Raw genomic sequence first — 17,188 nt, forward strand, 5'->3', positions numbered from 1 at the left:
ACCGTATTGGTGACCCCATGACCCTTATAAATCTCAACGTTCATCCTACAAAGTTCCATCACTAGGGGAGAAACACAACGAGTACAAAATAAATGTTTGCCCATATTGAAACGGCTGTACGCTGTAAAGACCTGAAAACTAAATTTCCCTGTACGAGAATACGGGTAACCCTTATGTGTTGACAGGTTTGTAATTATGCATATCGTGTGTGGCACAATGGGGAATTGAGTCGTTTCATCTGCCAATCGTCCGAGTTTCTGTTCTTTGGCCTGTGGTGCATCTAGCCTGGCACAAATGCAGTGGTGATGGCACTGAAACTCGTCTGCTATGTCTGTAGGGGCCCAAACAATCGATATTTCTCCCGACTCACTTTTACTGAAATAGCTAAGGATGTTTTCAACCCCGTATAACAGTAACATGTAAGGCTATTTAACTAAATGTATTGTTTTATTTGCACCGTGTATTGGGTTCAGAGGAAGACAGTCCTCACAGTGACAGTTATAGAAAAACAAATTAAAGCTACAATACCCACAATTAAGTCTGCTTCTTCTTTCGTATGGATTCATATCAGATTAAAGATGTAATTCCAGATGTTATCCACTCAATTGTCTGGCTCAGATGCAGTGTGGACCTCGTCCGTGTCTCCTTTAAAGAAGACAGCAGCAGCAGCTGTTTAAGATGCCGGTCGATGGTTTTGGAGATCAGTGGCCGCTCTCATCGCAGGCCACCGAATCTTCGACGGTGCCAATTTGTGGCATTGGGTGGGCCCCATGGGCCATGCCCGCGCCTGGTTCGGTCGATGGTCAAGACCATTTGGCGTGCGTGGAAGGTTGACACCGGGAGGTTCTCCCATGGTGGGTTCCTTGTACGAGATGTTGGTTTTTATTAACGTCGGTCGCGGTCCAGACTTGCACAATTGAGTCAACGTTCATCTTGCTTTCGTGTCGGCCCATCGGTTTAGGATTTCCTCAAAGGGGTTGGATCGTGCGTAACTTTATACTGTTCTATTAATATGATCGCCAAATGTATTTATCGGGCTTGGTCCATGCTAGACCGCAGGTAATATTTTGAATGAATGTTTTTGAAAAATGTTTTCTTAACACTTTTTACTTGTTTATCTGTTGATTCAGGAGCCCCCTTCTGGCCGACTATGTGTTGCATATCGCTGCCGCATACCCCGTAGTTTCGTCCCTGTACGTATGTTGAACTTTTGTCGCACCGTACGTAGCCAACCGTGTTGTGGGAGCATCCCTTTCTGCGTGTGTCAGCCACTCTTCCTCATCCCCCCCTCCTACCAGGCACGAATGGGGTGGGTTGAACTCCACTGTGTTAGTGGCAATCTGCCGGCGTCTTCTCTGTGGCGAAATGCTGTTTTTTCCTGTCACCAGCAGCTGTGCTTTCGCAAGAGTTAGTTTCAGAAGATATGAGTCTCAATAATGTGGACTTAGTCGTGGGAACTGTTTTGTTTGTTACGTTTAAAAAATGCATTGTTCCTGTAATTGTTGATCACCCAGAGCAGGCAGGGACTGCCATGGGAATGTGGAATTTCCATCACGGATTCAGGTCTGTCCACGAGGAGAAGTGCCACTGAACATTTGTTTGAGCAGATAGACACTTGAACAGTTTGTTCAAGTTGTTCCCTATTACAGTACTGTATATTGCAAACTCCCTATCGGTGTCATGTTATGAAATGGAGACATTCTCATTTGGAACTTTGGCAGTGCATCGTCTTGGTTCAGAGAATAGTTCTGCACAATGATGTCAATGAAGTCCCTTTGATAGACCCCCTTTAGCCACACAAAGGCCACTCCTCTCTCTATATATACCCTGCAAAGACAGCTTTTCCGAATGTCACTATTGGCTCAGGACTATAAACTAATTATGAGCAATTCTTCCACGTTAGTTCGAAAACATACTTTTCATTTGTATTTATCGGACGGTGATATTGGTACTACAATTTAACGGACATTCGTGACAGTATGACCATTAACTAACCACTGCCCCTACATACAGAGCACAATGTGGATTTATGTAGTGTCTACCTATGACCAAATATCCAGGCACTGTACAGAAACAATGGACATATTGATCTGATAGAGAGAGGTCGTCAGTCATGGGCAGAGGTAACAAGCAAAGTATCAAGTTGAGACTTGAACATGGGCAGGAAGTCAACAGCACAGAAGCTTCTGGGAAGATATTTGCAGACTATGTCACCGGTCCTGGTTTTCCCAAGATGGTCCTTATTTGACTGTGCCTGTCCTGGGAAATCTATCAGTATTTCTGGAACATTCCACGCCCTGGTTTTAGCCAGTTGTTAAGTAATAATACACCACTGAAGAATCCATTTACATGAAGTTCTCCCCTCATCCAGCATGGTGAGATAATGTTTCTTACCTTGAAATTATTGGCGAGATTTATTTCTTCCCATGATAGTATTCTTTCCGATGGTATATTTTTATTTTAACTGCATAGGGAGCCAGCGGCATGATCCGAGCATTGACAGCTGCATAATACGTAGCACTGTACATGAGTGATATGAATAGCAGCGTGCGCACATCGCCTTCTGGTGGACGTGTCGTTTCTTGCCCATAGAATGTGCCCACAATCGTATTCAATGGTTAATGAGGTCATCCTGATTTAACATCTCGCCACGGTGCGTGTACATAAATATCCTTTCATGTATGGATATTAGGCAGGTGCCCGGTAGAGGAATAAAACGCTATCTTCTCTGTACCGTAGATTTCACTCCACGATTATATCTGTAGGTGGATTATCTTGGGTTGCAGATTAGCCCTGCTTGCAACAACAATAAAATGCATCGTGCGGGCTGGTTTAACTATTAGCTGCTCTTCAAACGCCAGGGGTCAGTGACTCTGTGCCCATGTGACCGCAAACAAGTTTGCAAGTAAAACGAGCACTTTGATAAAGCAATACAAAGAGAATACATTGTATCTTAATCCCAATTCTACATAGCTAACCCTCCCCTTAACCCGGATAATCAGATGGTCGTTTTTTTTTATTGATTTGCCACACTGGGTGCCAAAATGAACTGCTACCTGGATATGAAAGCAGACAAATCGCTGCGAATATATTCCATCCAGTGTCTACAGCGTGCTGCATACACACGCATGCTCTGGGTCTCTAATGGTACAGGAAATGCAAAGGAAACATGGGCTTCATAGCATCCCAAAGTAAATATATTTCAATGGAATCAAGCCCACTCACATATAGACTTCGCGAATTAATTGCAGCATCACTCCTGCACATGTACAGCCCTTTTCTCAATCCACTGCTGGAAGACAGCCTCCCCGCGCTGTATAATTGTGGGAGCGCAGAAGTATAGTACAACAATGTATTTTGGTGCACTGTCCTCTGATGGCACTAACATATACTGTATTGGTGGTACCGTTGCCTGTTGCGGAAATTCCACATTCCCTTGGCAGAGGTCAGCCTCTTTATAGGACAGCCCACAGTTGATTGTTCACAAAGTGGTATTCCGCTTTATTGACCAATTAGTGATGGGTTGGTCAAAGAATAATAATAAGTCAACGGGACGGATCCGAGATATTGGCCACCGGGGAGATGGAGCCGTGAAAAATCGCTGCGTATATATGTTCCAGGTGCTGGGTGTCCTGTTGCATCGTGACAGATTGCGACGGCTTGGGGCAGGCCTTCATCCAGCGGTGGATTGATGATGGCTGATGATGATGACGAAAACGTTGGTTTGAATTCACTTCGAAATGTGACACGCATATTGTATATATTACACTTTCAATGAAACTTTTCCCACGAATGTTTTGTTTGTTAATTAATGTACCCCTCCCATCGCATTCCTCGCCCCATTGCAACTTATTTTTATTCGAACCCACGTGTGCCTCGCCTGACGCCTCTCAAGTTCACCAAGTAAGCTTTGGAGGTTAATGGTTTTTAGTTACGAGTCATTAGCTTCATATGATTTAAAGTTTGGGTTTTTTTCCCCCAAGTTGGTCACAGTATAAACCGCGGATGTGTTGCATTTTCTGGAAACAAAATATCACGCGCGTTCCATTATGTATGCTGCTCTAAGCAGCACAGTACCGGGGGTAGCACGTTCCAGTGGCGTAGTCGTATCAACAAAATAAATAATAAAAGTAAATAATAAAAATAATATAAATAAAATAATCAATCACGACGTTTCGGGCGCAACACAATTCTATTCTATAATTTTCTATTTCTATTCTATTTATATTATTTTTATTATTTATTTTTACCTACGTGACTTTACCGAAAAAACCTAAGAGTATAAGGTCCCACATCTTGATGTAGAGAGGAGGATTTGTTGAGTTGAGACTCAGAACGTTTATGCATACTGGCGGAATCCGATGAGCTAGAAAGCTCTTTGTCAGAGATGTCCAGTAGGGTCAGGTCAGAACGTTACAACAAAAAAACAATAACAGAAACACGATAGGAGTGCTAAGTGTAGGAAAAGTAAACAAATCTCTTAAAAAACTACATACAAATAAAACGAAATGATGTTATATCATATTCCAACGTGAGCTGTAGAGCCGCAGGGTGATGATCGTGGCGATGAGATGCCACAGTAGACAAACTAAACTAGAGGCGCAGTGGCACAGGTAGGCGATCTTGTAGCTGAACCTGCTGGTGATCATCAATGTATCATCATTGGCCGTGATCAATCCACCGCTGGATGAAGTCCTGCCCAAGCCACGCACCAGCTTGCCTCGTCGATCCATCGCAGAGCGCAGATGATTAATCATCCAACCCTCAGATTTGCTGGTGACGTGGTCGCCATAACATCCAACGGAAACGAACTGCAGGAAATGATGGAAGAATTCAATAAAGAAGGCCGGCAAAGGGAGGATCAGGAAAAACAATAGCAATGTACAGCACAGCAAGAGCCAGTTTGTGTGTGTGTGATTTAATTCAGATAGTATACCCGTTACAATTGTAATGTACAGCGTCTAAATGCAATTCTAGATTTGAAGCTTTCGTGACTGCAAGGATAGATTCTCTTTGTTTTGTTCGGTAAAGTCACGTAGGTAAAAATAAATAATAAAAAATAATAGAAATAATAATAGAAATACAATTATAAATGATGACGGAGACTTGTGTTGCCTCCGAAACGTCGTGATTTATAATTTTATTTCTATTATTAATTATATATCTTTTTACCTACGTGACTTTACCGAAAAAACCTAAGAGTCTAAATGCAACACGTCTAGAAGCTGTACATAGTAGGTGGGGGGGGGGGTAAGTTGTGACGTGTTGAACGATGGGATAGGTTGGTTGGAAGTTACGTGAAATGCCACGAATTCGGGATAATTCCAAGAAAAGCTGTCAACTCCCTTATCAGTGCCCTAATTTATTACAGAACAATTCAGATACGTATTGGTTACCCCATGCATGCCCTTATACACCTCAAAGTCATTCCACAAAGTCCCATCACAAGAGAGAAACACAAACAAATAGACAAAACGCTCGTTTTTATTACACGCTTTTATTAAACTCTGTTGTTGTCGTATCCTCAAATCTTGTACAGTAACTCAATTTTAACCCACTTCCCAATGTAGTATCGACTGCAAACTTGGTATACTTATGTCATACTGATGACAATACTATATTTTATCAAAACAAATAAATGAAAGTTTTTTTAAACATTCATTTTTATGTGTTATGTTTCGGCTTGGGTCTAATTGCCCACACTCAACTCACGTTAGCTGTAAATCACCACGGCCCGTTACGTTGTGGCAAGCTTCAGGGCCACTTGCTGGAGTCGTGGAGTTCTGTCATTACGAGTAGGGTACATTTCATTAAAGCGTGTTTTTAAAAAAAGTATTTTAAATATTACTGCTGTACGCGGCATGGACCTGAAAACCTAATTCCCTTGTACAAGAACACATGCCAACCGCGTGGGTTGACAGGTTTGGCATGCTCACCCTTGAGTGTCACTCCAAGGACTGGGCATGTAATAGGGCTAGATCAGGTGGTTGGGGAAACCTTTGAATGAAATAGGAGAGCAATGTTTGTTTTGTTTTTGCATTGAACAAAAATTGTTCGAGAGCCACATCACACGCAGAGCTCCTCGTACACAAACACAGCAGCGGGTATACAGCAGATGACAACGCACATTATGACTTACACAAAATAGATGATGGAATAAACTGCGTCTGTTTAGTGTTCCCCCCTCCCCGCCTTTAATTATTGTTTAACAATACAGTTCGACTCTAGTACATTTTGTCGTCACCAAGACATTCCATGGTGACCCATTACATGCCATATGTAATACATTATTATCATTAGGGCCAATTAATGTTTGACATTTATTGAAGTTTAAACAAACGGCTGCCGGTTGACGACCCCTGGGCTAGATGCAGGCCTGGGTGTTGCTTGCCATGGACAACGATTCTCACTCTGAACTCTGCACGATCCCCTGTCAGGTGCAATTCACGCTGTTCCTGATCCCAAAGTTGCAATTGCAGCGCCACCGCATGGGCCCCTGGCGTCAACGCCACCGGGATTGGCCAAGGCTCCAGGACAAACAATTGGCCAACGTCAACAACAATGCCTTGCAAACACCGTACCGCAAAGCCCCCAATATTCAAATATACTCAAAACGACCCCCCCAATATATTGCTATAAAATAGATTTCTGTTTATATGATTGTGATTATGGTTGTACTTGATTAATCCCTAATCTCTGCCATTACATACAATGAAACAAGAAAATGTAAAAAAGAAAAAAAACAGAGCAATGTAATATAATACACTATTAAACATTATTGTAAAAAAAGAAATAAAAAGTCCATTCTATGTGTTAGTGAATTTTTTTCATATTTTAGGCAGGAAATGGCAGGGAATTCGTTTTCAAATTTAGATTTTTTTTTTCTGGGGGGGGGGGACCCCCAGACCCCCTGGAAGATTTGGTCCCCCCCAATGTTGACTCCACGGCTACGGCCTTGCCGTACCGTATTACTCCAGATCACGAGACGCTGCGGAAAGTAAGACGCACCCAAAACGTGTACCCGGTATCATGAGTACGTGCCAGATAAATCCGGTCACCCGCAACACACGCACACGCAGCATCTTCAGACGCAACGCCCAACGTTGCTTTAACATGGGTACAGGCGCATCCCTGCATTTGCTTGCTTTCACCACTGCTGGTGGAAGGGCCTCCATCAGAGGGAGTTTGAAAGAGCCCCTCGAGAGAATATTTTGGCCTACACCTCCACGGTGGCCAATCGTATTCGAATGCGTGAGAGCACCCACACATTACCCCACCACACGCAAACCTGCAGATAGGACTCATTGCGAGCGGCGTATACACATCTCTACTGCTTCAAGTCCCACGTGGCTAACCATAACAGTACAGCACAGCGGAATGTTGTACAGTCGTAGCCACGGGTCAGCAACCTGCGATTCGGGAGTGGCATGCGGGTCTCTGATGCCCGCTTCGTGACGTTATTTATCAAATACCTTCTCGTATTCACACCACTTGCATTGAAATATTGACGCGGTGGTGGGGGTTGGTTTGTATATATACCAAATTCGAAATATAATTTCTTTAGTTATTTTGGTTTACGGTGGATCAGGATTCGTCGGCGTTGTCTGATCTTTCCATTCACAGTCGTGATCGTCCCTGAACCTCCCACCTTAGCATCGAGTCGTCCGGCTCTCGCCCCCCCCCCCCCCCGGCTCTGGCTCGGTTTGGAGTCCACCAGTATTTCCCCTTGAGGTCAGTGCCTTGAAGGAATCCGGTCCTCTCCAAGGTTATAGGCATTTCCTTCCATGTTGTTCCTGCGTTTCCTTCCACGGTGGAGCCGATAATGGGTCTTCGGAGACAACGCTCTGCCTGGATTTCAGCCTCTTGAGTGGTGAAACGGGTGTTGTGGAGCCATTGCACCGACTTTGTTGTACGGTGGTGGAAATTCCACGTTCCTATGCCAAAACTAACATTTTTTTACCTCCAAAAGCCACACCGAGTCTCAATACTCTTACAGGAAAGGGTCTGGATGGGGATTTTTGGCCAATTCCAGGAACGAGTGGCATGTGACAGTAGCCTTGGTAGATCCATTGCTGGATGAGGTCTATCATCTCTCATGGTCCTGCGGTGTAACAACCGCATAGGACCTGCACAGGAGCTGGTTTCATCGCTCCATCTCTACAGTGGAGATTGGTGCTGCTGATGCTGCAGATAAAGATGCTTCTGATGCGACTGCTGTTGATGATGGTACCAGTCTTGTTAGTGCTTGCTGCTGATGCTGCTGCAAATGATGATGATTTTGCTGCTGTCGATAGTAACGATTGTGCTACTCTTGCTGCTGCTGAAGATGATGATGCTTGTGATGCTGCTGTCGATGGTACCACTACTGCCGCCGATTCTGGCGAATGACTTGGGCGGCACGTGGTTTAAAGTACGGTGGTGTAATAGGCTGTTGCGCACACACACGCACGCACAGAGGCGTGCCGAGGCCTTGAACTGATTTGAACCGCAGTCTAAGAAGCCTGAATGAGCCCCATTGATGCCGCATCAGCAGGATTGATGCGAATTAATGACCAAGCGGGTTCTGGCGACATTGATTGATGATTTAACCCAATTACTCCACAGCCCTTTCCCAACTGCAGCGCATTCGTTTGGGGGCACATTGCATAATCCCCTTTGACCACACACCTGAACGTGCAACCATCTGCCACGTGTAATATTACTGCGGGAAATACTGTTGACATATCTGTGGGAGAGAGCACCCGATTGTCAGTCCGCTGCTCCGGTGAATGCATGCCCACGCCAAGTTGGTCACAGAGGGGTCGATTGACCATACTTCACCACGCTGGTCCGTGCGAGCTGGTGAAGGTGGGGAGCTTCGATATGAGAGCGTCGACGGTGCACTGGAAGCAATTGATGTCTCGGACTGCCACCCTCTGGCCTCATCAGGCCAAGCGTATGTCACCTGATATTGCCAGGCAGTCTCCCAGCCAAGTGCGAAACCGGGCTCAACCCTGCTTAGCTTCCGAGATTCAACGGGTGACATTGAGGACTTTGCAGCTTCCTTAAGGAGAAGTTAACAAGACTCTATTGTCGGACAGTCCGGTACACACGCACATACACAATGTTTTAAGAAATCTATTTTGACCTGCTTGCGACTTTGATGTTTCAAGCAGTATTTGTTGTTGTTATATGTATACGCCTCCCCCAACCCGCGGAGGTCACCATAGAATCAGAGCTCTTTTAAACTCAATGGGCCCTAACCCCGGGTGAACAAAAAAAATAAATGTATTGTCACAAAAACTACTAAACAAAAAAAAATCTGAAATGTGTTTATCTTCTTTCACGAATGAATGGGCCCGGCTCAATGTTTCCAATTTCAGCAAACCGCACTGACTGGCTGGCTGACGAGCAAGGTGAAGTATGGTCAAACAACGACTGACGTGGTGTTGGGAGTGGGGGGGGGGAGGCTTTTATCCAGCAGTGGATTGACAGACGTCTGTTAAACAAACGCAAGCCACTTGCAGTTGAAGCGTTGAGAGTTCAACTCCCGATAGGGGGTCGACTCAGCCCCTACATTTCTTCGGGGCTCGATGAAACGTGCTCCATCCCACTTTGTGTGACAGTCAATAGTGGTTGTCCCATGGGGGGCGACTCGCCCCCGTCATGCGAATGTGGAATGTAACCAGATGTGCGACGCCCAGCGACGCTCAGTATGTTCATTGCAAGTACAGTAACATCGTTTAGAATGAGCACACCTACTTAGATTACAGACTTTTGTTTTGTAATGCGAAAACAGTACATTAGGGACCGATCTCTAATTAATTATTAAACTATTTTTTATTTCACCAAGGAAGCCCATTGAGCTATGTAGCTATTTTACTGGTAGGAATCTCCTGGTTACACCAGCCCACAGGGGATTATTGTGTCCGTCGTGCAGGGAGGGGCTGGGTGGGGAGGGAGGGAGGGGCTGGGTGGGGAGGGGAGGGGCTGGGTGGTGAGGGCTGGGTGGGTGGGGAGGGGCTGGGTGGGTGGGGAGGAGCTAGGTGGGGAGGGGCTGGGTGGGGAGGGTGGGGCTGGGTGGGGGTGGGAGGGGTGGGGCTGGGTGGGGAGGGGAGGGGCTGGTCACCCCGTGTTGCCCTTATAAAACTCAACGTTTAACCTACTCACGCCGGCTTGTGCCCGCTCTCACATTCGGGCATTTTTGCGGAATGCACCACGCCGCCGTTGACCCTGCCCATTGACCGAGCAACCCAACGTTCCTACCAGCTCTCTCCGCAAGAATGTGTTTCAGAAGCGACCTGGATATCACGAATGACAGCTCTACGAAGTGGCTTGTCACGTGTAAATTTAAAGCAGCCAAAAAAAGGAATATAAACGCGTGTTTCTAAACGTGGAGGGTAAAACCGGGAGAACACGAAAACTCTAAATATACAACAGGCGTAAGGGTCGGGATCGAACCCACGGTCTCCTGTATACCAGGCGAAGTAGTTAACATCTCCTAGTCACTGTGGCGCTCCAAAGATATCGCAAGCCAAGCAGGAATTTTGCCTGGATAGTGTTGGATGGGTCGGCTGCCAGACACGCAGCTGGTTTGCCATACAGAGGTGGTTTGCCTGCCGTGGTAAAGTTTTGTCCAGCAGGGTGACAACACCCATTGTTGTTCTGTACTTGTATGCTTTAACGTCTATGCACTTTCCGCCTTCATTAACCTAGACCAGCGTGCTGAAGTATGGTCAATCAATCCCCTACGAACGGCACAGGCGTGTGGGAGGCGGCCTTCATCCAGCAGTGAAGTGACATAAAGGGCTTGAGTTGACACGTGTTTACCAACACGCCATACACCGTTCTACCATGTAAACGCGTTCGTACGAAGCAAATCTCCCGGATTATAAGACGCATTTCCCATCTGCATGTGAAAGAGCAAGCGTTATTTAATTGTTTATCCAGGACAGCCACAACTGGGTCTAGGACTCTTTTTCACGGCGGGGTTCTGCATTGTAATTTTTGTTTTATTTTAAGATGTTTTTTTTTTCAGCCAATTATTGGTGCCTTTGAACGTGTGGAAGGAGAAACAAGAGCACCCCGAGAAAACCCGCGCGTGCGAGGGGGCAAAACACGAAATTGCTGTACAGATGGAAACAGATGGCGATGGGTCCACTTGCAGTACCGCCTTCTCCTGGTGAGCCAAGGTATGGTTTCCTTCCCGACCCCTAGGGAGAGTTTCACTTTCAGATGCGTACTATAATCGGGCAGGTGTGTGTATATATGTCTGCAGTGGTGTGGGGAGCGGTAGTGTAGCAAGGTGAGCGCTAAGTTGCACTACAGGTTCGATTCCCGCTCATGGCCAACGCCAGTGACAATTGTCTGAACCGGTCCTGGGCCTCCCCTAGGTCGACTCAGCCTCAAATGAGTACCTGGTGCAATGTATGTAAACATCGCCACTGGGGAGACAAAGGCGGCCGGGCGTGGTGCTGGCCACCCACCCCCTCGTGTGCCGTGCCGGCTTTCATAGGTGCTCGCTAACAGCACTTGCCCCAAAAGGCTGTTAAGGCTACACGTGGGATCATTGTGTATTTGTCTTCATTAGACAATAAATACTGTATCTCTCTCATTGACAGCGGGTTCTGTTACAACCTGAGAGCGGGGACACGTTCTGAGATGCGTCTTTTTTTTACGATCAGTGGAAACAAGAAGATGCTCGGTGTATTCGGCACTTTGCTTCGTTCATCATTTCGTAATTTTTTTAAATTAAATTTTTTAAAACTTGGCTTTATGTAAACTCCCCCTCTAGCTCACTCTCTCGCTCACTCTCTCGCTCACTATGCGTCTTACGATCCAGATAAATATGGCAACAGGGTATATACTCTGTAAACGCTCATGTAACGTTGCAACAGAGTGGAATAACACTAATATGTGTTGAGCACAGCCACGCGAAGCAACGCCTGTCGTATTTAAGACTTTGGCCGCAGCGTAATCATAAAAGTAACAAAAAAAATCGTTCACACCGTCGCTTTTGTGTGCGTTCGAGTTGCAATATCAAGGCAGACTATAGCTCGCGTTACCAGCTGCTCGTAAAAAAAAAATCAAGCGCTTTCATTGATTTATATCTGGACAGACTTGCATGCAGGGGGATAACTGCAACGATGATACGTACACGTCGTCTCGGCATCAGACCCAAAGGCCATCGATTGCACACATCCCTGTCCTACCGTCTGTCTGGTCTCTCATTCTCTCCCCTCTTCTTCATCTTCTTCTTCTCTCCACCTCCTCATCTCTTCTCCTTCTATCGCCTCTTCCTCCCCTCATCCCTCGCCACCAAACCACCCTCCTCCCTCTGCCCTTTTTGTTTTATGGCTGTAAGATCCGGAGTGGACTTGAAGCGCGGACGTCATCGCGGCTGTCCGCGGAGGGCAACTGAGCATGTGGGGCGTGAACGCACACAACGACAAAGACCCCCGTGTAGCCTGTACAGAGTGTTGGGGGCACGTGCTGTTAGCGAGTAGCACCTGTGAAGGTTGGCACGGCACACGAGCGGGTGGGTGGCCAGCACCACGCCCGGCCGCCTTTGTCTCCCCAGTGGCGATGCTTACACAGCGCACCGGGTCCTCATTTGGGGCTGAGTCGACCTAGGAGAGGCCCAGAACCGGTTCAGATAATCGTCACCGGTGTTGACCGTGAGCGGGAGTCGAACTGAGGTCGTCAGGCTCGCAGTGCAGCGTAGCGCTGACCGCTAACACTATCGTGAACACATCAAACACGTACACACACACATACACACACACACTCACGCAAAGTCAAATGCAAAGATCCCCCGTGCAGCCTCCATAGGCTGCTGGGGCAAGTGCTGTCCGCGCAAGAGGAGAGTGGTGTGGAAAGCACCACGCCCCAGGCTATATATTAATTTAAGGCTGAGTCGACCCAGGGGAAGCCCAGGATCGGGTTCAATTATCACTCGCCACCCATGATTGAATGTTGACCGTGTCCCAGAACCGAACTCGGTTTGTGTAGGGTTCGTAGGGCGGTGCGCTAACCACTACACCGCCGCCTCCACCCAAAGAAAAAAAAAGATCCCCCGTATAGCCTTCAACAGACTGCCGGGGCAAGTGCTGTCAGCGAGTAGCACCTACGAATGCCGGAACGACACACGAGGTATGGGGGGGGGGGGTACTGTACTGATTGATATTAGGTCCTCAAAGTGAAGCACTCATGTTGAGTCGAGGCCCACGAGACCGGTTCGTGCATTTGTCGCCGGTTTTGGCCGCGAGCCGGAATCGAACTCGTCTGCGCTGGATTCCTCTCGCAGTGCCCGAACCGCTACACCACCGCTCCCCCCACACACACGCATAGCTTCGCACACAACACGCAGCCATTCATATCATCACACACGCCGCTGCTACCCGCACGCACACACAGAGACTCACGCAAAGACAAAGATCCCCCGTATAGCCTCAGCAGACCGGTTATCAGCGAGCTTCTATGAAGGCCGGCACGGCACATGGGGTTGGGCCCCCACACGCCCGACCGCCTTTGTCTCTGATGTGTTTACACATCAGCACTAGGCACACATTTAAGGCTGAGTCAACCTCGTGGAGTCCCAGGACCGGTTCAAATATTGGTCGTGAGAGTCACCGCGTTCGTAGCGCAGTGCGCTAACCACTGCGCCACCGCTACACACCCTTACACACACGCAGACGCGCGCACACACACATGCACACACACACGCAGACTCGCACGCACACACACACTTAGAAGCGCAACCACCCTTATCATCACAGACGCGACCGCTCCCTACACACACACACGCGCGGCAGTCCACACACGGGCAGATACCATCATCACACCGGACACGCACACACACGCACACACACAAAGACAAACACGCACAGCCACTCCTCACAAACACGCCCACCAAAGATCCCCCGTATAGCCTTAACACACTGCAGGGGCAAGTGCTGTTAGCGAGCACCTATGCAGGCCGGCACGGCACACGAGGCGGTGGGTGGCCAGCACCACGCCCGGCCGCCTTTGTCTCCCCAGTGGAGAAGATTTACACACCACACCAGGTACTCATTTGAGGCTGAGTCGACCTAAGAGAGCCCAGGACCGGTTCAAGTGTCCGCCAGTGTTATTGGAATCGAACGCTGGTCACGGGGGGTTCGTAGCGCAGCGCGCCAACCGTTGCGCCACCGCTCTCCACATTCACACCCCACACAGACACACACACACACGCGCAGACTCACGCACATACACACACACAGACTCACACACACACAGACACACACACACGCGCAGAATCACACACACAGACACACACACACGTGCAGACTCACACACAGACACACATACACACACACAGACTCACACACACAGACACACACACGCGCAGACTCACACACGCGCAGACTCACACACACAGACACACACATACACACACACACGTGCAGACTCACACACAGACATACACACAGACACACACGTGCAGACTCATACACACACACAGACACACACGCACAGACTCACACCCCACACAGACACACACGCACAGACTCACACCCCACACAGACACACGCACAGACTCACACACACACACAGACACACACGCGCGCACAGACTCACACACAGCCACAAGCACAAAGACCCCCGTATAGCCTCTTACAGACTGTAGGGGCAAGTGCTGTTAGCGAGCACCGAAGAAAACCAGAACGGCACACGAGGTGGGGGGTCAGCACCACGCCCGGCCGCCTTTGTCTCCCTTAGTGGCGACGATTACACATCGCACCGGGTACTCATTTTTAGTCGAGCACGCACGCGAACTCACCATCACACCCCCCAGCGCAGTGAGCGTCCCCTCGCTAACCCCGCCCGCATCCACGCGCACTCATCCCCCCGCCTCCCTCCACCCGTGAAGCCGCCTCCTCTGCCCCCTCCTCCTCCTCCTCTGCCCCCTCCCCCGCTCGTGTTTGGCACGGAGCGCACACGCGACGCGCTCCGCAGAGCGATCGGCAAAGCCGCCGCCGCTGTTTGGTGGAGGTAGTGGCAGTGACAGCGAACGCGTCTCTCTGTCTCTCATTCCCGAAGTCGCACTCTCTCGCTCGAGTCGCCCGGCATCGTCACAACGACTCGGGCTGACCACGGACACGGCTCCACTGCGCTGGAGAAGAAGCAGCAGCGGCGGCAGCAGCAGCGGCAGTCATCGGAGTTTTTGGTTGTCGGCGAGCGCCGTGTCCTCCTGGGAAGCGAGAATTTTTGCTGAGTGCGCACAAACAATATATATTGCTCGTGCCTTTGCGCGCGTGTCCTGTGCGTGTGTGTGTGAGTGAGTGTGTGCGAGTGAGTGTGTCTGTGCGTGCAGTAAGTGTGAGTGAGTGTGTGCGAGTGAGTGTGTCTGTGAGTGTGAGTGAGTGCGTGTGCGTGTCTGTGCGTGTGAGTGTGTCTGTGCGTGTGGGTGTGCGTGCGTGTGAGTGAGTGTGCGTGTGAGTGAGTGCGAGTGAGTGTGAGTGTCTGTGCGTGTGCGTTCGCTGTGTAATCATGAACGAGCGGACGGTGGCGGCGCCTGTGATCAGCAGCGCGCGTGCTTAGCTGCGGGCGTTGAACAGGGACGGCCAGTCCACCTCGCAACAACTCCAACATCGTCGTGGTCAGCGTCACCATCCTCAACGGCACCTCGTGTCATGCCGCTCCGTGCCGCGCGTTGAGAGGAATCGAGATGTCTCAAGCGGCCCTGGACGTCATCGGCGCCTGGGGAGGCGATGTAGCCGTCTCTGTGGCCCACGAGTGGGACGATGTGGACCTGCCCGAGCCCGTGTGCCGCAGGAGGAGCAAGAGCCTGCTCGTGACGGACAGGAGGCGACGAGGCGTCGAGCTGGGGCGATTCGTGCGTCGCAGCGTGAACCTCTGCGACTCGAGCGTGAGCGAAAAGGCGAGCGCCTCGGATGGAGAGTGCCCGGGTCCTGTCAACGGCCTCGAGCTGAGCGGATCTAAGGGGAGTGGCGGCGGAGACGGCGAAGACGTTGGTGGTAGTGGAGGTGATGGAGGTGATGGACCAGGTGGAAGAGGAGGAGGTGGTGGTGGTGGTGGTGTCCCGTTCGCAAGGCTGAGAGGCAGCAACACCAGGATCAAGCGATGCACTCGCAGCGCCGACGATGATGAGGACGACGATGATGATGCCGATGACGACGACGACGATGATGACGAGGACGACGAGGACGAGGATAAATATACACTCGAGGAGGACGGCGATGAGAAGATGAAGGTGGCGCATTCGGTCGTGGCCGTACGTCGCAGGAACTCAGCTGCGGTAACCTTCAAGAGTAGCGACGACGTGAAGCTGATCGTGAACGAGTACGCGGGGCCCGAAAGTCAGGAGAGCTCGGAGAGCGGAGACGATGCCGAGACCCCCTCGGTCACGGTGGAACCCCTCGACTCAGCAGATGGCACAGAGAGGATCCAGCAGCAGCAGCAGCTGGAGGTGCCAGAAGACCCCCAGTTGCATCTTGAGCAGCAACAGCAGCAGAATGAGCAGCAGCCGCAGCAACAGCAGCAGCAACATCCGCAGAAGCAGGAGCAGCGGAATACGCAAAATAACGACTCAGACGATGAAGAAACGGACGACGATAGGGGCATGAAGGCGGTGGACACCTCGCCTCGAGGGCGATTTCTCAAGTTCAGCATTGAGCTGGGCCGCGGCTCCTTCAAGACGGTCTACAAGGGTCTGGACACGGACACGTGGGTGGATGTGGCGTGGTGCGAGCTGCAGGTGAGTGCGGTCGCGAGGGTCGGGCGTGGGGTTTGGCAGCTGGAGCCGGCGATGGTTGTGAGCCTGAGTTAGAATCCGTGATTGATTAAACGGGGTTCTTGGGTGTATTACACTGGTCAACAAAAAAAAAAAAATTCTGGCCTGGAATTTTGCAGTTGTTTTAGACTAATTTCAGGGTGCTGATTCCAAATCTGATCTCAGATTTGCTCTATCACATCTCATTTTATGCTATCGGCATACCCCATTTTCATTGATTTTACCCGAAATTAACTCTGTCACTTATGATTGCAAGTTGGTGTGAGTCAGTGACTGCTTTAGTGTTAAAATATGGTGCTGTATTTTTAGGATAGTGTGTTTATAATATAATTTTATGTAGATATCCACATTTATTTAATATTTTTCTTGTGCAGTTTTTATTGAAAACGCAATATTTGATATCTCAAAAACCTG

The 17,188-nt window shown here is 49.1% G+C and overlaps 1 protein-coding gene across 4 annotated transcripts in view; it reads left to right on the forward strand.

Annotated features, from left to right (window-relative positions):
• The first annotated feature begins 14,952 nt into the window (after nt 1-14,952).
• The window catches only part of LOC133356749 (serine/threonine-protein kinase WNK1-like), a 149,352-nt gene continuing 147,116 nt past the window's right edge, over nt 14,953-17,188 (forward strand). For all 4 annotated transcript variants that reach the window (XM_061574403.1, XM_061574404.1, XM_061574405.1 and 1 more), the window contains exon 1: nt 14,953-16,738. In XM_061574403.1, coding sequence (XP_061430387.1) covers nt 15,689-16,738 — 1,050 coding nt within the window. In that variant the 5' untranslated portion in view covers nt 14,953-15,688. The remainder of the gene's footprint in view (nt 16,739-17,188) is intronic.

The sequence above is a fragment of the Lethenteron reissneri genome, chromosome 55 (assembly GCF_015708825.2).
Source record: "Lethenteron reissneri isolate LAM-NWPU_2019-01 chromosome 55, ASM1570882v1, whole genome shotgun sequence".
In the NCBI taxonomy this organism is placed as follows: domain Eukaryota; kingdom Metazoa; phylum Chordata; class Hyperoartia; order Petromyzontiformes; family Petromyzontidae; genus Lethenteron; species Lethenteron reissneri.